Source organism: Ranitomeya imitator, chromosome 5, assembly GCF_032444005.1.
Source record: "Ranitomeya imitator isolate aRanImi1 chromosome 5, aRanImi1.pri, whole genome shotgun sequence".
NCBI lineage: Eukaryota > Metazoa > Chordata > Amphibia > Anura > Dendrobatidae > Ranitomeya > Ranitomeya imitator.
Genome location: NC_091286.1, coordinates 581022605 through 581045980, shown reverse-complemented (window position 1 = coordinate 581045980; position 23376 = coordinate 581022605). Strand labels below are relative to the sequence as shown.

The following is a 23376-nucleotide window of genomic DNA, read 5'->3' as shown; positions in this document are numbered from 1 at the left end:
CGTCACACTGGTCCTACTCCTAGGATTATGGTGTACAATGGCATATCGTTTGGTTGTTGGATACCTTTATTCCTTTTTTTCAGGTACACTAATAGCTCGGTGTTGTCTAGATTTGGTCATGGTACCAGTGGTACCGCTGTTTCCCCATAGTATACCAGGTGCATTTTTCCACACAACGGCACCAGGCCACATGTTGCTCGTGTTACTGTGAGCAGCCTGCGTGTCCTAAATGTGCTTCCATTGCATGCACAATCTCCGGAATTGCCTCCGATCAAGCACACCTGGGACGTCATTGGTCGGCAACTACAAAGGTAGCTGCCAGCAGCGGATCTTGATGACTTTCCAAAATGCATTCAGCGCAGAAGAACATTCCTCATTGATAGCAGCCCAGGCGTGTAAGTGCCGGGATTTCTGCGCATGGTGCTCATACTCGTACATGTATATACACAAATCGCACAGATTCCATTTAATATATCCCATGTATGTATGATACAGTGTTACATCACATGTTAGTGTACATCCAGCTGTTCACTCTCGGCATTCTCTAATGCATATTAATGGTAGTAAGCCTCCTCCTTCCACAGAGAAGAGGATTACATAATTTATATATATATACCCTTTCGGATTCAATAGCTAAGCCATCTAGCCAGAAAACTGACCTTGAATCATTGGTAATATCCCTCCTACAAGCCATGAATGAGCACAACCAACTACTCCGAACCAGAAGACAAAGGTTTGAGCAACGCCGGCTACAGCTTTAAATGTTTTTGCAGCCGGAGAAGATGTGTGAATGATTGTCACAGTGCGGCTGTCTTTCTCTGTGGGTCTCGGAGACCTGCAGTAAAGCATCCAGTGCAGGGTCGCAGCCTGGGGTCCCAGCTTAGCTTCCGGTGGAGATCAAAGCAGAGAGGTGGCCCTGGGGTCAGCCAAGATCAGCAGTGACGTGTGTTCTGGGGGGCCTCCGACTGCACTGCCAGGGATTGGGACCATTTCTTGATCTCCCATGTGACCATCATTAGTCTTTATTCTATACACCTGCTGTGGGTTTCTGGCTTGCAACTATTAACCCTTTTCTGGATGTTTTTTTTACAAAGTGAGGTGGTGGTGGATTAGCCTAAAGCCATAGATTCCATTGTATGTGATATTTCTGCCTGGATTACACATATAAATAGAAAAAGCGTCAGTGCAGAATTCAATACGCACATATATGGCGACTCAAAAATCCAATAATCAAAAGTTAGGAGACACACGAGTCAAAACTGGCCACAATATATAATCAAAAAATAGTTTTTATTAAATAATCAAACTTACAAGTATATAGTAATCAAAAAAAGAACTATAAAGTGCATAGCAACTAAATCTGAGGGTACATCCAAGTCACCCATTAATCCAGGACAGGGCCCTAATGAGTATAGAACAATAATATATTCGATAATAAATATAGTTCTTTTTTTGATTACTATATACTTGTAAGTTTGATTATTTAATAAAAACTGGATTACACATAGTCGCACCAGTAACCAATATGATAGGGCTCGTGCAGACAACCATAGAAATCGGACGGGTGCCATCTGTGATTTTGACGGATGGACATACCCATGTTATTCTATGGGGCTGTGCACCTGTCTGATTTTTTTTTTTTTGTGAGACTCGTGGCACTCTTCCATTCAAGTCTATAGGTCTGCGAAAAGAAAAAATTTAGATTTTCGTGGACTGACACAGTGAATAAGATGGAGGAACGTGTTTTTTTTTTTTTTTGTTTTGTTTTGTTCTCTCTCCACCCCAGAGAAAATCGGATCTCACTCTGATCATAGTCTGAGTAGCACAATTGAACCAATTTTTTGGATGAAGATAAAAGGGTCATGTGACACTATCCTTAAAGGGGTTGTCCATTTTTGGGGGGCTTTTTTTTTTTTTACATGCATGTTTTTTTGGGGTTCATAAAAAAAAAAAGCATGGTTTTGTCTTCTACAGACTCTGTTTTACAGTATTGCTGGCTGCAGCAATAATAGGTTAACTGAGAATCAGTCAGTGAGCTTGTTCTGCTGCTCTGATAAGACAGTTTGCAACGTTTGTCTTTTTTTTAACACTCCTTTCAGCTGTTCTATTATTTATTTTTTACTACCATCTGTAATATAGCAGTGGTGCCACATTTTTTTTTTAATGAAACGGAATTCCAAAAATGATTTTTAGTCCCAAATAAATGCATTTAAGTAAAAAAAAAAATATAAATTTGCCCCCAGAGCTGGGCAACCTTTTTACATTAGTATATTTATGATCATCTATGCTTTTCTATGGTCCCACTATAATGAATGGACCTTCCAGTGATGAAGAAAGCAGCTTGTGTTTACCAGGCCCTGTGTTTTATGTAAAACATATAAAAATCCCATATTTCAGGGTTTTTATGGGTCAATATCCTAAAAACTATCATCTCCAATCACATCTCCCAGATCAGTGGGCTTTCTGAGCATAGTAGTTCATTGCCACAATTATTATTATTTCTTATTATAGCGCTATTAATTCCATGGCGCTTTACATGTGAGGAGGGGTATACATAATGAAAACAAGTACAATAATCTTGAACAATACAAGTCCCTACTGGTACAGGAGGAGAGAGGACCCTGCCCGCGAGGGCTCACAATCTACACTATGAGAATTCCTGTAGTTGGCTTGATGTGATGTATAAGTTGGTAAGAAATAACTAGTTTGTATTAGACAAGGTATAAAAGATGACTTCAAGTCATCTCGGGCTCACCATCACCATGTCATTTTTTGTTCTTCTAGATTATAAGCACTCCCCAGAGACTGAGCGCTGGAGCCGATCTTCTCATAGGGAGACAGTTCACCGCGGCCACCTCAGCCATGGTCACCCAGACTCACATCACAGATGCCTCCAGCTGGATTCCTGGGTAATTGTTGGCCCATGTAATTTATTTAAGAGAATTGAAAACCTCTGCAGTTTCTCATCTTTGGTGCCACTTTTGGTTCTTGTCAAGTCTAGCTTTTCTATACAATTGTAATAGTTATGTAAGGGAGAAACGCATAATGTTTCATGGGTAAAGGTGAAGCCAGACGGAGAAATGCGACGTAAATGTGGGAGAATGACGTGTCATCAGGTAGGACGTACATGTCCATTCAGGACATATTGTCAGTATAACCTAATAGGTTAGGATACTAATGAATGAACTTGTAAGTTGGGAAATTCTCCCTAAGCTTTCTCTAGATAAGCACATACTTATTGTTACAGGCATATACTCAGTTACTAACGCAAGAAATATTTTTCTTCCATAGGGATCGGAAACGTACCCGTGAGTTCATAGAGTCTGACTTCTCCGAGAGGTAAGGGCAAAAAACAGACGAGTGGTGCTGAAGGGATGGCAGTTTTGATAAAGGTTACACTATTCAGCCTGGAAAAAAAACACACACACGCGCGCGCACGCACACACGCACACACGCACACACGCACACACACACACACACACACACACACTATGGAAAGTATTCAAACCCCTTTAAATTTTTCACTCTTTGTTTCATTGCAGCCATTTGCTAAATTCAAAAAACTTCATTTTTTCACATTAATGTACACTGTGCACCCCATCTTGACTGAAGAAAAAAAACAGAAATGTAGAAATTTTTGCAAATTTAATACAAAAGAAAAACTGAAATATCACATGGTCATAAGTATTCAGACCCTTTGCTCAGACACTCGTATGTAAGTCACATGCTGTCCATTTCCTTGTGATCCTCCTTGAGATGGTTCTACTCCTTCATTGGAGTCCAGCTGTGTTTAATTAAATTGATAGGACTTGATTTGGAAAGGCACACACCTGTCTATATAAGACCTCACAGCTCACAGTGCATGTCAGACCAAATGAGAATCATGAGGTCAAAGGAACTGGCCAAGGAGCTCAGAGACAGAATTGTGGCAAGGCACAAATCTGGCCATGGTTATAACAGAATTTCTGCAATACTCAAGGTTCCTAAGAGCACAGTCGCCTCCATAATCCTTAAATAGAAGAACTTTGGGACCACCAGAAGTCTTCCTAGACCTGGCCATCCAACCAAACTGAAGAATCATGAGAGAAGAGCCTTGGGGGAGAGGGGTTAAGAAGAACCCCAAGATCTCTATGGCTGAGCTCCAGAGATGCAGTAGGGAGATGGGAGAAAGTTGCATAAAGTCAACTATCACTGCAGCCCTCTTCCAGTCGGGCCTTTATGGCAGAGTGGCCAGACGGAAGCCTCTCCTCAGTGCAAGACCTATGAAAGCCTGCATAGTTTGCTAAAAAACACATGAAGGACTCCCAGACTATGAGAAATAAGATTCTCTGGTCTGATGAGACGAAGATAGACCGTTTTGGTGATTATTCTAAGCGGTATGTGTGGAGAAAACCAGGTACTGCTCATCAACTGCCCAATACAATCCCAACAGTGAAACATGGTGGTGGCAGCATCATGCTATGGGGGTGTTTTTCAGCTGCAGGGACAGGACGACTGGTTGTCATTGAAGGAAACATGAATGCAGCCAAGTACGGAGATATCCTTGATGAAAACCTTTTCCAGAGTGCTCTAGACCACAGACTTGGCCGAAGGTTCACCTTCCAACAAGACAATGACCCTAAGTACACAGCTAAAATAACAAAGGAGTGGCTTCAGAACAACTGTGACCATTCTTGACTGGCCCAGCCAGAGCTCTGACCTAAACCAAATTGAGCATCTCTGGAGAGACCTGAAAATGGCTGTCCACCAACGTTCACTATCCAACCTGACGGAACTGGAGAGGATCTGCAAGGAAGAATGGCAGAGGATCCCCAAATCCAGGTGTGAAAAACTTGTTGCATCATTCCCAAAAAGACTCATGGCTGTACTAGCTCAAAAGGTGCTTCTACTCAATACTGAGCAAAGGGTCTGAATACTTATGACCATGTCATATTTCAGTTTTTCTTTTGTAATAAATTTGCAAAAATTTCTATATTTCTGTTTTTTCAGTCAAGATGGGGTGCAGAGTGTACATTAATGAGAAAAAAAATGAACTTTTTGAATTTACCAAATGGCTGCAAAGAAACTGTGAAAAATTTAAAGGGGACTGAATATAAATAGATATATATGTATGTGTGTATGGGTATATATACAGGTGCTTCTCACAAAATTACAATATCATCAACAAGTTAATTTTAATATTTCGGTTCTTCAGTACTAAAATTGAAAGTCATTTCTTATACACCATTTATTACTAACAGTGTTATCTACTTCAAATGTTTACTTCTGTTACTGTTGATGATTATGGATTACAGCCGATGAAAACCCAAAAGTAATTATCTCAGTAAATTAGAATAATTAACATAAATCACCTGCAAAGGTTTCCTAATCATTTAAAAAGGTCCCGTAGTCTGTTTTGGTAGGCTCCACAATCATGGGCAAGACTGCTGACTTGACAGATGTACAGAAGGCAGTCATTGACACACTCCACAGGGAGGGTAAGCCACAAAAGGTCATTGGTAAAGAAGCCGGCTGTTCAGAGTGCTGTATCCAAGCATATTAATGGAAAGTTTAGTGGAAGGAAAAAGTGTGGTAGGGAAAGGTGCCCAAGCAACCAGGATAACCGCAGCCTTGGAAGGATTGTTAAGAAAAGGTAATTCAAAAATGTGGGGAAGATTCACAAGGAGTGGACTCCTGCTGGAGTCATTGCTTTAAGAGCCACCACACACAGACGTATCCAGGACATGAACTACAAGTGTCGCATTCCTTGTGTGAAGCCACTCATGACCAATAGACAACGCCAGAAGCATCTTACCTGGGCCAACTTGACTGTTGCTCGGTGGTCCAAGGTGTTGTTTTCAGATGAAAGTAAATTTAGCATTTCATTTGGAAATCAAGGTCCCAGAGTCTGGAGGAAGAGTGGAGAGGATACAATCCAAGCTGCTTGAGGTCTAGTGTGAAGTTTCCACAATCAGTGATGGTTTGGGGAGCCATGTCATCTGCTGGTGTAGGGCCACTGTGTTTTATCAAGATCAAAGTCAGCGCAGCCGTCTACCAGGAAATTTTAGAGCACTTCATGCTTCCCTCTGCCGACAAGCTTGTTGGAGATGGAATTTTTCATTCTCCAGCAGGGCTTGGTACCTGTCCACACGGCCAAAAGTACCAATACCTGGTTTAACCCCTTTACCCCCAAGGGTGGTTTGCACGTCAATGACCAGGCCAATTTTTACAATTCTGACCACTGTCCCTTTATGAGGTTATAACTCCGAAACGCTTCAACGGATCCTGGTGATTCTGACATTGTTTTCTCGTGACATATTGTACTTCATGATAGTGGTAAAATTTCTTTGATAGTACCTGCGTTTATTTGTGAAAAAAACGGAAATTTGGCGAAAATTTTGCAATTTTCAAACTTTGAATTTTTATGCAATTAAATCACAGAGATATGTCACACAAAATACTTAATAAGTAACATTTCCCACATGTCTCCTTTACATCAGCATAATTTTGGAACCAATTTTTTTTTTTGTTAGGGAGTTATAAGGGTTAAAAGTTGACCAGCAATTTCTCATTTTTACAACACCATTTTTTTTAGGGACCACGTCTCATTTGAAGTCATTTTGAGGGGTCTATATGATAGAAAATGCCCAAGTGTGACACCATTCTAAAAACTGCACCCCTCAAGGTGCTCAAAACCACATTCAAGAAGTTTATTAACCCTTCAGGTGTTTAATAGGAATTTTTGGAATGTTTAAATAAAAATGAACATTTAACTTTTTTACACAAAAAATTTACTTCAGCTCCAATTTGTTTTATTTTACCAAGGGTAACAGGAGAAATTGGACCCAAAAAGTTGTTGTCCAATTTGTCCTGAGTACGCTGATACCCCATATGTGGCAGTAAACCACTGTTTGGGCGCATGGGAGAGCTCGGAAGGGAAGGAGCGCAGTTTGACTTTTCAATGCAAAATTGACAGAAATTGAGATGGGACGCCATGTTGCGTTTGGAGAGCCACTGATGTGCCTAAACATTGAAACCCCCCACAAGTGACACCATTTTGGAAAGTAGACCCCCTAAGGAACTTATCTAGAGGTGTGGTGAGCACTTTGACCCACCAAGTGCTTCACAGAAGTTTATAATGCAGAACCGTAAAAATAAAAAATCATATTTTTTCACAAAAATTATATTTTTGCCCCCAATTTTTTATTTTTCCAAGGGTAAGAGAAGAAATTGGACCTCAAAAGTTGTTGTCCAATTTGTCCCGAGTACGCTGATACCCCATATGTGGCAGTAAACCACTGTTTGGGCGCATGGGAGAGCTTGGAAGGGAAGGAGCGCCGTTTGACTTTTCAATGCAAAATTGACAGGAATTGAGATGGGACGCCATGTTGCGTTTGGAGAGCCACTGATGTGCCTAAACATTGAAACCCCCCACAAGTGACACCATTTTGGAAAGTAGACCCCCTAAGGAACTTATCTGGATGTGTGGTGAGCACTTTGACCCACCAAGGGCTTCACAGAAGTTTATAATGCAGAGCCATAAAAATAAAACAAAATTTTTTTCCCACAAAAATTATTTTTTAGCCCCCAGTTTTGTATTTTCCCTAGGGTAACAGGAGAAATTGGACCCCAAAAGTTGTTGTCCAATTTGTCCTGAGTACGCTGATACCCCATATGTGGGGGGGAACCACCGTTTGGGCGCATGGGAGGGTTCGGAAGGGAAGGAGCGCCATTTGGAATGCAGACTTAGATGGAATGGTCTGCAGGCGTCACATTGCGTTTGCAGAGCCCCTAATGTACCTAAACAGTAGAAACCCCCCACAAGTGACACCATTTTGGAAAGTAGACCCCCTAAGGAACTCATCTTGATGTGTTGTGAGAGCTTTGAACCCCCAAGTATTTCACTACAGTTTATAACGCAGAGCCATGCAAATAAAAAATATTTTTTTTTCCACAAAAATTATATTTTAGCCCCCAGTTTTGTATTTTTCCAAGGTTAGCAGGAGAAATTGGACCCTAAATGTTGTTGTCCAATTTGTCCTGAGTACGCTGATACCCGATATGTGGGGGGGAACCACCGTTTGGGCGCATGGGAGGGCTCGGAAGGGAAGGAGCATCATTTGGAATGCAGACTTAGATGGATTGGTCTGCAGGCGTCACATTGCGTTTGCAGAGCCCCTAATGTACCTAAACAGTAGAAACCCCCCACAAGTGACCCCATATTGGAAACTAGACCCCTCAATGAACTTATCTAGATGTGTTGTGAGAACTTTGAACCCCCAAGTGTTTCACTACAGTTTATAACGCAGAGCCGTGAAAATAAAAAATCTTTTTGTTTTCCCACAAAAATTATTTTTTAGCCCCCAGTTTTGTATTTTCCCAAGGGTAACAGGAGAAATTGGTCCACAAAAGTTGTTGTCCAATTTGTCCTGAGTACGCTGATACCCCATATGTTGGGGTAAACCCCTGTTTGGGCACACAGGAGAGCTCGGAAGGGAAGGAGCACTGTTTTACTTTTTCAACGCAGAATTGGCTGGAATTGAGATCGGACGCCATGTCGTGTTTGGAGAGCCCCTGATGTGCCGAAACAGTGGAAACCCCCCAATTATAACTGAAACCCTAATCTAAACACACCCCTAACCCTAATTCCAACGGTAACCCTAACCACACCTCTAACCCTGACACACCCCTAACCCTAATCCCAACCCTATTCCCAACTGTAAATGTAATCTAAACCCTAACCCTAACTTTAGCCCCAACCCTAACTGTAGCCCCAACCCTAACCCTAACCCTAGCCCTAACCCTAACCCTAGCCCTAACCCTAACCCTAGCCCTAACCCTAGCCCTAACCCTAGCCCTAACCCTAGCCCTAGCCCTAACCCTAGCCCTAATGGGAAAATGGAAATAAATACATTTTTTTTTATTTTTCCCTAACTAAGGGGGTGATGAAGGGGGGTTTGATTTACTTTTATAGCAAGTTTTTTAGCGGATTTTTATGATTGGCAGCCGTCACACACTGAAAGACCCTTTTTATTGCAAAAAATATTTTTTGCAATACCACATTTTGAGAGCTATAATTTTTCCATATTTTGGTCCACAGAGTCATGTGAGGTCTTGTTTTTTGCGGGACGAGTTGACGTTTTTATTGAAAACATTTTTGGGCACGTGACATTTTTTGATCGCTTTTTATTACGATTTTTGTGAGGAAGAATGACCAAAAGCCAGCTATTCATGAATTTCTATTGGGGGAGGCGTTTATACCGTTCCGCGTTTGGTAAAATTGATAAATCCGTTTTATTCTTCGGGTCAGTACGATTACAGCGATACCTCATTTATATCATTTTTTTATGGTTTGGCGCTTTTATACGATAAAAACTATTTTACAGAAAAAATAATTATTTTTGCATCGCTTTATTCTCAGGACTATAACTTTTTTATTTTTTTGCTGATGATGCTGTATGGCGGCTCTTTTTTTGCGGGACAATATGACGCTTTCAGCGGTACCATGGTTATTTATATCTGTCCTTTTGATCGCGTGTTATTCCACTTTTTGTTCGGCGGTATGATAATAAAGCGTTGTTTTTTGCCTCGTTTTTTTTTTTTTCTTACGGTGTTTACTGAAGGGGTTAACTAGTGGGACAGTTTTATAGGTCGGGTCGTTATGGATGCGGCGATACTAAATATGTGTACTTTTATTGTTTTTTTTTTTTTATTTAGATGAAGAAATGTATTTATGGGAATAATATATTTTTTTTTTTTTCATTATTTTGGAATATTTTTTTTTATTTTTTTTTACACAGTTGGAAATTTTTTTTTTTAACTTTTTTACTTTGTCCCAGGGGGGGACATCACAGATCAGTGATCTGACAGTTTGCACAGCACTCTGTCAGATCACTGATCTGACTTGCAGCGCTGCAGCCTTCACAGTGCCTGCTCTGAGCAGGCTCTGTGAAGCCACCTCCCTCCCTGCAGGACCCGGATCCGCGGCCATCTTGGATCCGGGGCTGGAGGGAGCAGGGAGGGAGGTGAGACCCTCGCAGCAACGCGATCACATCGCGTTGCTCCGGGGGTCTCAGGGAAGCCCGCAGGGAGCCCCCTCCCTGCGCGGTGCTTCCCTGCACCGCCGGCACATCGCGATCATCTTTGATCGCGGTGTGCCAGGGGTTAATGTGCCGGGGGTGGTCCGTGACCGCTCCTGGCACATAGTGCCGGATGTCAGCTGCGATAAGCAGCTGACACCCGGCCGCGATCGGCCGCGCTCCCCCCGTGAGCGCGGCCGATCGGTTATGACGTACTATCCCGTCCAGGGTCAGATAAGCCCAGGGCACCTCGACGGGATAGTACGTCTAAGGTCACAGAGGGGTTAAAAACAACAGTATCACTGTGCTTGATTGGCCAGGGAACTCGCCTGACCGTAATCCCATAGAGAATCTATGGAGTATTGTCAAAAGGAACATGAGACACCAGACCCAACAATGCAGACGAACTGAAGGCTGCTATCAAAGTAACCTGGGCTTCCATAACAACTCAGCAGTGCCACAGGTTGATCTCCTCCATGCTACGCCGCATTGATGCAGTAATTGATGCAAAAGGAGCCCCGACCAAGTATTGAGTGCATTTACTGAAAAATACATTTCAGTAGGCCAACATTTCGGATTTTAAAGTAAGTTTTCAGGATGGTATTATAAAGTATTCTAATTTACTGAGATAATGACTTTTGGGTTCTCATTGGCTGTAAGCCAAAATCATCAACATTACCAGAAATAAACACTTGAAATAGATCACTCTGTTTGTAATGATTCTACATAATGAGTTTCACTTTTTGCATTGAAGATCTGAAATAAATTAACTTTTTGATGATGATGTAATTTTGTGATAAGCACTGTGTGTGTATGCGTGTGTGTGTGTGTGTATGCATGTATGTATGTGTGTGTGTGTGCGTGCATACATAATGGCATGGTCTCCTATACAAGCCATCACACTAGTAGAGCAGTGAATAGATGCTATATTCCTCCATGTGAATATAGAGCAGTTCGGGCCGGTTGCTCCCTGGCAGCGTCCTGACTCTTCCACTTCTATTCATTTCCTCGTCCTATTCCTTCTTATTCCTAACAAGGAATCTGGAACTAATCCCTGTGGATTTTTTCAGCGAGTGACTGGCCACTATGGCAACCACTTGTCAGGAAGCATCTTTATCATCTGCCATATTTCTTCTTGAGTCTCTGCATTAGACACCTATCTAGTGTCAGTGCAGCAAATTCCAAATGCAATGAATTCTTTCCTAGGAAGACAATGGCTCCTGACAGCCTTTGGAATATCTTTTTTTATTCAATTATTTAAATGTTGGGAGTTCATCTTGTGTGTTCTTATTAAGTAGATTTTTAATGCATTTTGCTTAAATTACACATTTTATATCTGATATACGTTTGTTAGTTGTTTATATATTTTTATTCATTGTATATATAAATTACCAGTTATAAGGTATCCTTTCTTTTTTTTTTTTTTTTTTTTTTTTAAATATCTGAAACACAAGGTCGTTTAGATTCTCGTCCCATGTGCATCACACTCCTTTTTTTTTTTTTCTTTTTTTTTTTAAATTATAATTCAGGGATAATAATGGGATAGAAAGCATAGCATAGTCAAAAAGTACCCACACCACCCGACTGGTTTACTCTATTGTGAATGAATGGGATCTGTTCATAAACTGATCCGTCGTGCTCCCATTACATCATTACTAAACAAAGAAAAAAAGAGAGGGGCGCCAGCCAACTAAATTGAAGAGTGTATAAACTGCAATATGCGCTACATACGAGGTGGTAACGATGGACACATGTGATAGTCTTCCAATATAAAAAGTGGTTTATTTAAGAATTCATACAATAAAAAAAATTGCGATATCTACGAAGGGGAAACGCGTAGGTATTTTTCTCCGTTTTTTTTCTGAAAAGTTTTATGAAATGGTGTATTTATATTTTTTGTATCTGATGTTACTTTTGTTGTTATGCTATGCATTCTTTGGGCCCCTGTAAATCTTAGATGATGATAGCCAAAATATGTCGATTATGTATGGTTATGCTTTCTAGGATATCGTGACTCGCTTGTGGTGGTAATCAGCAAGGGCGTTGGCTGTCACTAGCTTCTTATCAGATGACATAATATCCATCTGCACCCTTCCCAAAAACACGACCCCATGTGTGCCTACTTTTCTGAGTTCTTTTTCGCAAAATGAAAAGTTAAACCATTTTGATTTTGATGTGAGGTGCGAGATGTGTTACAAGACAAAGTTCTGATAACTGTACTGTATCCGTCATCAGGACGGCGTTATTGACATGAGACAGACAACGTTGAATTCACTGATCGCAGACTGAGATCTGGGAAGGCTGTGAGGAATTGGTACAGAAAATATATTGGAAAGTCGTATAACTTCATTGTGCAAAGAATAATATTTGTTTGTACTCATGGAGTTAGATGAAAGTTTGTGTTTCATTGTAAGGTTCTAGTTGTTTATAAGATTGTAGAGTTGTTGTTTTTTTTAGGATTTACTGTATTTTAGATATGAAATCACCAAAAATTTGGAAAGTTCATGATCGATCCATCCATATATTCTATAAATTGTTGCCTTCCCATCTACAGTAAAAGAAGTAAGAGAGGGGAGAAGAGCGGGAAGGGTCTGCGACATTTCTCTATGAAGGTTTGTGAGAAGGTTCAGACCAAAGGGACCACGTCCTACAATGAAGTGGCGGATGAACTGGTGGCTGAGTTTACCAGTTCTGCGGGGCAGTTGCCATCCGACTCTGTAAGTAAAGTCTACATGATCTTATACTATTAGCCTTTTTTTTATACTCACTTTGCACCATACATTTATGTAAGATGTGGCACTGCTCCATCCAGATGGGACATTTCAGGGCACTGGTCTCTGGATCAGGGTACCAAATCATGGAGCCCAACTGATTCAGAAAGTTATCACCCTTTTGGACGTTCACCAGAGGGGTTGTTCCATACTTTGCAGCTTATACTCCATGGGTATACTGCTGGTCAACTGGTATCAGTTCCTAGTGGGCGGTGTCAAATGGATGCTGCCACCAATCAGCAGCCAGGATGGGAGTGTTTATCTTCATCGCGAGTCCGCTGATTATAAGTGAAGTAAGGGATAACCTCTTTACGAGCGCAGGGAGTAAGATGAATGGCCACCGAAAGTCCAAAAATCAAACAGTTGTTTTGGGGAAGCACAATATTTATTCTTGTAAAGCCATCATGTTCTTTGTATACCATGGAAATGGCTAATGGTATAGGCTAATTAATGGATGGCGTTTGAACACTGGTGGTCTAATAAATGTACACTAAGCCCCTGCTTCATCAACACTGGCGGACATGAAGGGGTGTGATCTGACGAGTGGCATGTACCTCTGTTCACCGCGCAGAAGTCTTACACCAGTCCCTATTTTGACGTATCTAAGAGAAAGTAGTGGCTCCAAAAGTTGCAGAATTTTTTGCACAACTCCAAATTTGCCTCCAAATTTATAAACCCATTACATCAGAATTTTGACAAAATTCCTTTAATGAATCTGGTCCTATATACTTTGTTTGTTATTCCTTGTTTTTTTCCCTTTAGTCATTGCTTATGATGCTAGTGTGCAGGGAGTAATAGTTCCTTGTTTCATACTCAGGCTTATGACCAGAAGAACATCAGGCGGCGAGTTTACGATGCCCTGAATGTACTAATGGCCATGAATATCATCTCCAAGGAGAAGAAGGAAATTAAATGGATTGGTTTACCGTCCAACTCTGTGCAGGAATGTGAGAATTTAGAGGTACGCTGATAATATTGTAGCATTTTTTTTATTTTATTTTTTTTACATTTTATTAATTCATTTTCCCAAAATTAAAACTGTTAGATACTTTTTGATTAAAATTAATACAAAAATTGCTCTGTTTCAGGACTGTGGTTTTCACCATTGTTTAGGGAAGTGTTTGTTAAGCAGCTTACCAATGTTCTTTGCTGCTCTCCATATTTATAAACCTACAAAAATGTGCACAAAGACCTCATCGTACAAAAATATAATACATTTTATTAGGAACAATAACAACAATAGATGTTTAAAAAACAATATTGATGGGAACTGGTACTAAGTAAAAACACCCCAGACCAGAGGTAAGCATATTACAACGTTTATAACCAACCGCCATAGAAATATCTCTGAGAAAGGAAGTCTCTCATGCCTGCACGGCACAATCACTGTATGACCCCAAACTACCATCGAATCCGGCGGCACAGTAGGACAAAGATATATATATATAATGTGATGATACTATACCTCTGGTCGGATGGTGCCACAACCCCTGCTGAAGAAGTGTAACTACCAGGATAGCAGTCTCGGCTCCTTAGTTGAGTTGGGGTGAGGGAAATGGCTAAAGGGGGGTTTCTAAAACTTCAATACCAGACTGGTGGGGTCCAAATTCCCAGCACAGCTGCTAAGCCTCTGTATCTATACACTTAGATGGCAGAGAGATCGCAGTACCGTTCATGGCCACTGAGCAGTGTGTGGAGCTCTGCGGACCCTTCAACCAGCTGATCACTGGGGGTGATGGGAATTAGACTCCCATTGATTTGATAATCATAACCTATTATTGAAAATTTTCTCACCCCAAAGAAACTTTAATGAAGTCCTTAGCGATCTTTTTTTTTCCTTTGGAGGTAGTTATTAACAGGGTCTAAAAAAAAAAAAGTAGCAATGATCTTTTCAGTGCAAACCCTGGATGAGCGGCAGTGACTTGTTATACACAGACTGCCACTATATTACATGTAATATGGGGGCGGACATATCAGTGGTGCAACGTGTGCAGCTGCACTGGGGCCCAAGAGGTAAGGGGGCCACTGCTAGCTCCAAAGCAGGTGGAATTGTGCATTATGACGAGATCCTGGACTATAAAGGGACCATATACTGTTCTTATACACAGATCCTACCATTAGTGCAACCTATGCAACCGCACTGGGGCCCAAGAGGTAAGGGGGCCAGTACCACCTCCCAAGCAGGTGGGATTGTGCATTATGAGGAGCACAGGGACCCTCTCCTGTCTGTGTCCGCCCCTCTTGTGATGTATCTCCGCATGTGCTCATGGCTTTGCTCTATATTCTTGTCCTGTATGCTGTTATTCCGGTGCTGAGCAGATTGTGGTCCTGCTATAATTAGGTGCCTGACATATTTTCTTGGATCTGAATGAATTAATCCTCATGCTAGGCTGAACCGGGTTATTCGGGGTGGTTTTCCTTCCATATATCAGCCTGGATAGCATGCACATGGATGCACGTTGTGAAGATCCACGGTGTCTGTGTATTTGTGTATATGTGTGCACTAACACACCCCTCCCCCTGTCTGACCACAACCTACTGACATTCTCGTCCCTCTCCTCTCCTAGTGTGCAACCCCCACTCCACAAACTCACTCACCCTCGCAGAAATCTCAAACATCTCAACTTACAATCACTCTCGGAGTCCCTTCTCCTTCTCACAGACATAGCTTCCCTTCATGACACAGATGCTGCTGCCACTTTTTATAACACCACAATAACCACAACACTCGATTCGGCCGCCCCACTCATGCATAGTAAAACTCGTACAATTAACAGGCAGCCCTGGCTGACCAGCCTGACCAAAGAATTGAGACGGGCTTCCAGGATTGCCGAGCGGAGATGGAAGCGATCCCACTCTGCCGACCACTTCACTGCATACAAGCAGTCCCTCGCCAGCTTCAAGTCTGCGCTCACTGCCGCAAAACAAACTTACTTCTCATCCCTCATATCCTCCCTGTCCCACAACCCTAAACAGCTTTTCAACACTTTCAATTCTCTACTCCGTCCCCCCGCACCTCCTCCCTCCCCCCTCATTTCTGCTGATGACTTCGCCTCTTTCTTTAAACAGAAGATCGATACGATCAGAGAAAGCTTTGGCCCACAGCGCCCACTGCCCCTCTTAGCTGCTTAACCCTGCTCCTCCAAAACCAGCTTCTCCACCATGACAGAAGATCAGCTCTCCACCCTCCTGTCAAGATCACACCTCACCACCTGCACGCTTGACCCGCTCCCATCCCACCTCATCCCTAACCTTTCCACGGTCTTCATCCCAACCCTAACGCACCTCTTCAACCTCTCACTCACAACAGGTGTCTTTCCCTCATCCTTCAAGCATGCCAAGATCACACCCATCCTCAAAAAGCCCTCCCTCGACCCATCCTCTGTGTCTAGCTATCGCCCAATATCTCTTCTCCCTTATGCCTCCAAATTGCTGGAGCAACACGTCCATCTTGAACTGTCCTCCCACTTCTCCTCCTGCTCCCTCTTTGATCGGTTACAATCAGGCTTCCGTTCCCATCACTCAACTGAAACTGCCCTAACTAAAGTCACCAATGACCTACTAACTGCCAGGAGCAAGCGACACTACTCTGTCCTCCTTCTCCTGGACTTGTCTTCTGCCTTTGACACTGTTGACCACTCCCTTTTGCTACAAATCCTCTCATCCCTTGGCATCACAGACTTGGCCCTTTCCTGGATCTCGTCATATCTGACAGACCGAACATTCAGTGTCTCCCTCCCCCACACCACCTCCTCACTTCGCCCCTTGTCAGTCGGTGTTCCTCAAGGCTCTGTTCTAGGACCCCTACTCTTCTCCATCTACACTTTCGGCCTGGGACAGCTCATAGAATCCCACGGTATGCAGTACCATCTCTACGCTGACGACACGCAGATCTACCTCTCCGGACCGGACCTCTCCTCCTTGCTTACCAAAATCCCGCACTGTCTGTCTGCCATTTCAGCCTTCTTTTCTGCTCGCTTTCTACAACTGAACATGGACAAAACAGAATTCATCATCTTTCCCCCATCTCACTCTACCCCTCCACCACATCTATCCATCAATGTCAATGGCTGCTCACTATCCCCAGTCCCACACGCCCGGTGTCTCGGGGTGATCCTCGACTCTGCCCTCTCTTTCAAGCCACATATCCAAGCCCTTGCCTCCTCCTGTCGTCTCAAACTCAAAAATATTTCCCGGATCCGTGCTTTCCTTGACCGCAACACTGCAAAAACGCTAGTGCATGCCCTTATCATCTCCCGCCTCGACTACTGCAACCTCCTACTCTCTGGACTCCCCTCTAGCACTCTGGCACCACTCCAATCCATCCTACACTCTGCTGCCCGACTAATCCACCTGTCCCCCCGCTATTCCCCAGCCTCTCCCCTGTGTCAAGCCCTTCACTGGCTTCCTATCGCCCAGAGACTCCAGTTCAAAACCCTCACACTGACATACAAAGCCATCCACAACCTGTCTCCTCCATACATCTGTGACATGGTCTCCCGGTACCTACCTACACGCGACCTCCGATCCTCCCAAGACCTCCTTCTCTACTCCCCTCTCATCTCTTCTTCCCATAACCGCATCCAAGACTTCTCCCGTGCTTCCCCCATACTCTGGAACTCTCTACCCCAACACATCAGACTTGCGCCTACCATAGAAACCTTCAAAAAGAACCTGAAGACTCATCTCTTCCGACAAGCCTACAGCCTGCAGTGATCCTCAACCTACTGAACAGCCGCACAGCCAGCTTTTCCCTCTCCTAGTGTATCCTCACCCACCCCCTGCAGACTGTGAGCCCTCCCGGGCAGGGTCCTCCCTCCTTATGTACTCGTGTGCCTTGTTATCTGCTCATGTTTAATGTATTTGTCTATATTTGCCCCGTATTCACATGTAAAGCGCCATGGAATAAATGGCGCTATAAAAATGTATAATAATAATATAATAATAATATTTCAGGCTCTATATGATGCCGGCAGGACATGTACAGAGCTGAGGTCCCTGTACCCAGCTGTGGGGAGCAGCTGACTCGGCAGCTCATTACTAGTGCATCAGACCATGGCTGCCCGCATGAGCTGGGGCAGAAATGTATGTGCCGATGAGAATCCACATCATGGTCACAGCCTGCATTATGTAAAGAGCTATTTTTATGTATCACCAGGAAAGCTTCATCCCAAACGCTCACAGTTCAGCTCCCGTCTTCTCTGGCGTCTCTTCCTAGTATTCTCTGCTTTGTCGGTTCCGTCTGTATATGTGATGTTGGCACTAATGTGCACGTGACGGTGAAATTATTATTAATTAGCTGGTCCAATGTTTGGGGGTTGGGAAAAGTATAGTTTCTTGAGACACGTTGTAAAAAGTCATTTTAGCATACATCAATGGTACAAGCAAATAGAAGACACGTTTTTATATCTTATCAGATAAATATGCTTCTTTATCCACTTATAAGCCACCTCCTCCCTCTTCCTCTTCAATTCCTCATTCAGTCTGAAGTACTGCTAAAATCTGTCTTGTTAAAAGTCGAGTTAGACCTGCCTACTCACTGAGAGATCAGATTACATTTACTAGTAATGTCTATAGAGAGCGGAGGGATGAAGGAGCAGAGCGAGAGGGAGTTACAGACAAACACCTGTTCTTCTGCTTTCTAGTAAGCATTTATCTCCCACCAGTGCTGGAGTCGCAGCTACACTGGTTAGTACTGCTGAATAATGTCCTCCACGCTTCTGTCTACTTGCTACATAGACTCAGGAGAGCAGATTCTCCTCTGTTTGTGTGCTCGCTGTATGGAAGACCTCATCGAAGCTAGTTTCCAGCCACTAGATCAGAGACAACTGCAGAGTTTTGAAATAGGGAAGGCAGGGGGTAAAACTAATGAAAAATGCAGGCTAGAAGAACACAGGGCTAAAATGGTTTTATTTTTCCTCATGTAGATGGCACAACCGCCTAATCTGAGAAGTCCCCTGAAATAGATATGTGCTCTTTACAGGAATTGTCCAGTACTTTTTGTCTTGATGGCCTATTCTTGGGGTAAGTCATCAATACCAGATCAATGACAGCCCCGACGATCAGCTGTTCCCGGAGTTGGTGGGTTAGGACCTATGCTAAGTATAGGCCATCAGTAAAAAAAAGTCTCAGACCCGACAACTTCTTCAAGAATTGTACATTGTGTTATGCACTTGATATCTGGATTATGGACTTTTATGGCTCAACTGGGGTCTTTGTACAGACATCTCTCTGATATAATTTCAGCAAAGATGAAATCATTTCCTTTCATGTTTGCGTTTGGTGTTGCAGATCGAGAAGCAGAGGAGGATAGAGCGCATAAAGCAGAAGAGTGCTCAGCTCCAGGAACTGCTGCTCCAGGTACGCCGCCCGCCACCACACTGGTATCACAACGTCCAGAAATGGCCAATAATTACAGAAATCTGGTCATTTATTTTAGGCGTTCTTCCTGAAGGTACTCTGCCTACGATATATACACCTATACCCTTTCCATGCACTTTTCTATGATCATCCTGTAATCCAAAATATTCCATAATTCGTCACCTACCATGTCCCATTGGCACAGTATTAATACACTTCTCATGGTGTACCGCGAAGCAACATGAACACATTTATTAGTGTCAGTCGTAAACTTCATTTCTATGTCTCAGATACTGTGCAGGTTAATATTATAATTTCTTTATATATAAGGTCTATATCGATATCCCCTGCATATATTTGAGATTCCTTCCATAGGGACATGTTTTTGTTTTTATTATATGCTCTCCTTCTTCCAGGAGAGATGACACCTTTTTTTTTAAATTTTTTGTCAATATACGGTAGTCTTATGAGGATGTTTTTGTTGAACAAGTTGGTGTTTTCTGCCATATACACTGCACAAAAATGCCAATCCGTGGTATGGGTGTGGGTTATACAGAGCTCGGCATTCAGAGAACTGCTAGATCTACAGCAGGTAAATTTTATCAAAATGGCAGCAAGCAGCTCCGTAAGTGACACATCATGGGAATCAGGATCTCTGCCCCTACCGTATACTGGGGAGCAAAAACATAACATTCCCTTTTAAGGAACTACAGTTGTGGCCAAAAGTATTGACACCCCTGCAATTCTGTCAGCTAATACTCAGTTTCTTCCTGAAAATGATTGCAAACACAAATTCTTTGTTATTATTATCTTCATTTAATTTGTCTTAAATGAAAAAACACAAAAAGAATTGTCCTAAAGCCAAATTGGATATAATTCCACACCAAACATAAAAAGGGGGTGGACAAAAGTATTGGCACTGTTCGAAAAATCATGTGATGCTTCTCTAATTTGTGTAATGAACAGCACCTGTAACTTACCTGTAGCACCTAACAGGTGTTGGCAATAACTAAATCACACTTGCAGCCAGTTGACATGGATTAAAGCTGACTCAACCTCTGTCCTGTGTCCTTGGGTGTACCACATTGAGCATGGAGAAAAGAAAGAAGACCAAAGAACTGTCTGAGGACTTGAGAAACCAAATTCTGAGGAAGCATGAGCAACCTCAAGGCTACAAGTCCATCTCCGAAGACCTGAATGTTCCTGTGTCTACCGTGCGCAGTGTCATCAAGAAGTGTAAAGCCCATGGCACTGTGGCTAACCTCCCTAGATGTGGACGGAAAAAAAAATTGACAAGAGATTTCAACGCAAGATTGTGCGGATGTTGGATAAAGAACCTCGACTAAAGGTACCGTCACACTAAGCGACGCTGCAGCGATACCGACAACGATCCGGATCTCTGCAGCGTCGCTGTTTGGTCGCTGGAGAGCTGTCACACAGACAGCTCTCCAGCGACCAACGATGCCGGTAACCAGGGTAAACATCGGGTTACTAAGCGCAGGGCCGCGCTTAGTAACCCGATGTTTACCCTGGTTACCATCGTTAAAGTAAAAAAAACAACCACTACATACTTACCTACCGCTGTCTGTCCTCGACGCTCTGCTTCTTTGCTCTGGCTGTGAGCGCCAGGCAGCCGGAAAGCAGAGCGGTGACGTCACCGCTCTGCTTTCCGGACGCTGTGCTCACAGCCAGAGCAGAGAAGCACAGCGCCGGGGACAGACAGCGGTAGGTAAGTATGTAGTGGTTGTTTTTTTTACTTTAACGATGGTAACCAGGGTAAACATCGGGTTACTAAGCGCGGCCCTGCGCTTAGTAACTCGATGTTTACCCTGGTACCAGCGAAGACATCGCTGAATCGGTGTCACACACACCGATTCAGCGATGTCAGCGGGAGATCCAGCGACGAAACAAAGTTCTGGACTTTCTTCCCCGACCAGCGATATCACAGCAGGGGCCTGATCGCTGCTGCGTGTCACACTGGACGATATCGATAGCGAGGACGCTGCAACGTCACGGATCGCTAGCGATATCGTCTAGTGTGACAGTACCTTAACATCCAAACAAGTTCAAGCTGCCCTGCAGTCCGAGGATACAAGAGTGTCAACCTGTAGTATCAGTCGGCATCTGAATGAAAAGGGACTGTATGGTAGGAGACCCAGGAAGACCCAACTTCTCACCCCGAGACATAAAAAAGCCAGGCTGGAGTTTGCCAAAACTTACCTAAAACGTTTTGGAACAATGTTTTCTGGTCAGATGAGACACAAGTAGAGCTTTTTGGGTAAAGGCATCAACATAGAGTTTACAGGAGAAAAAAAAGAGGCATTCAAAGAAAAGAACACGGTCCCTACAGTCAAACATGGCGGAGGTTCCCTGATGTTTTGGGGTTGCTTTGCTGCCTCTGGCGCTGGATTGCTTGACCGTGTGCATGGCATTATGATGTCTGAAGACTACCAACAAATTTTGCAGCATAATGTTGGGCCCAGTTTGAGAAAACTGGGTCTCCCTCAGAGGTCATGGGTCTTCCAGCAGGACAATGACCCAAAACACACTTCAAAAAGCACTAGAAAATGGTTTGAGAGAAAGCACTGGAGACTTCTAAGGTGGCCAGCAATGAGTCCAGACCTGAATCCCATAGAACACCAGTGGAGAGATCTAAAAATGGCAGTTTGGAGAAGGCACCCTTCAAATATCAGGGACCTGGAGCAGTTTGCCAAAGAAGAATGGTCTAAAATTCCAGCAGAGCATTGTAAGAAACTCCTTGATGGTTACCGGAAGCGGTTGGTCGCAGTTATTTTGGCTAAAGGTTGTGCAACCAAGTATTAACCCCTTCATGACCATGGGATTTTTCGTTTTTCCGTGTTTGTTTTTCACTCCCCTCCTTCCCAGAGCCATAACTTTTTTATTTTTCCGTCAATTTGGCCATGTGAGGGCTTATTTTTTGCGAGACGAGTTGTACTTTTGAACGACCTCATTGGTTTTACCATGTCGTGTACTAGAAAACGGTAAAAAAATTCCAAGTGCGGTGAAATTGCAAAAAAAGTGCAATCCCACACTTGTTTTTTGCTTGGCTTTTTTGCTAGGTTCACTAAATGCTAAAACTGACCTGCCATTGTGATTCTGCAGGTCATTACGAGTTCATAGACACCTAACATGACTAGGTTATTTTTTACCTAAGTAGTGAAAAAAAATTCCAAACTTTGCTAAAAAAATAAATAAAATTGCGCCATTTTCCGATACTCGTAGCGTCTCCATTTTTCATGATCTGGGGTCAGTTGAGGGATTATTTTTTGCGTGTCGAGCTGGCGTTTTTAATGATTCCAATTCGATGCAGATACGTGCTTTTGATCGCCCCATTATTGCATTTTAATGCAATGTCGCCGGCGACCAAAAAAAATTCTGGCGTTTCGATTTTTTTCTCGTTACGCTGTTTAGCGATCAGGTTAATGCTTTTTTTTTATTGATAGATCGGGCGATTCTGAACGTGGCAATACCAAATATGTGTAGATTTGATTTTTTTTTTTATTGATTTATTTTGATTGGGGCGAAAGGGGGGCGATTTAAACTTTTATATTTTTTTTTTATTTTTTTCACATTTTTTTTTAACTTTTGCCATGCTTCAATAGCCTCCATGGGAAGCTAGAAGCAGGCACAATGCGATCGCCTCTGCTACATAGCAGCGATCTGATGTTCGCTGCTATGTAGTAGAAAATCAGGTGTGCTGTGAGCGCCGACCACAGGGTGGCGATCACAGCTACCGGCAATCAGTAACCATAGAGGTCTCAATGACCTCTATGGTTACAATGGAGAAGCATCGCCGACCCCCGATCATGTGACGGGGGTCGGCGATGACGTCATTTCCGGCCGCCCGGCCGGATGCGGTAGTTAAATGCCGCTGTTTGACAGCGGCATCTAACTAGTTAATAGCGGCGGGTGAATCGCGATTTCACCCGCCGCTATTGCGGGCACATGTCAGCTGTTCAAAACAGCTGACATGTCCCGGCTTTGATGCGGGCTCACCGCGGAGCCCTGCATCAAAGCAGGGGAGCTGACATCGGACGTACTATACCGTCCGATGTCAGTAAGGGGTTAAGCTGAGGGTGCCAATACTTTTGTCTGGCCCATTTTTGGAGTTTTGTGTGAAATGATCAATGTTTTGCTTTTTGCTTCATTCTCTTTTGTGGTTTTTC

The 23376-nt window shown here is 43.1% G+C and overlaps 1 protein-coding gene across 2 annotated transcripts in view; it reads left to right on the top strand.

The window, feature by feature from the left end:
* The window catches only part of TFDP2 (transcription factor Dp-2), a 105005-nt gene that overhangs the window by 67087 nt on the left and 14542 nt on the right, over positions 1-23376 (top strand). For both annotated transcript variants that reach the window (XM_069727876.1, XM_069727877.1), the window contains exons 3-7: positions 2785-2909; positions 3292-3339; positions 12613-12775; positions 13647-13790; positions 19121-19189. In XM_069727876.1, the coding sequence (XP_069583977.1) occupies positions 2785-2909; positions 3292-3339; positions 12613-12775; positions 13647-13790; positions 19121-19189 (549 nt within the window). The remainder of the gene's footprint in view (positions 1-2784; positions 2910-3291; positions 3340-12612; positions 12776-13646; positions 13791-19120; positions 19190-23376) is intronic.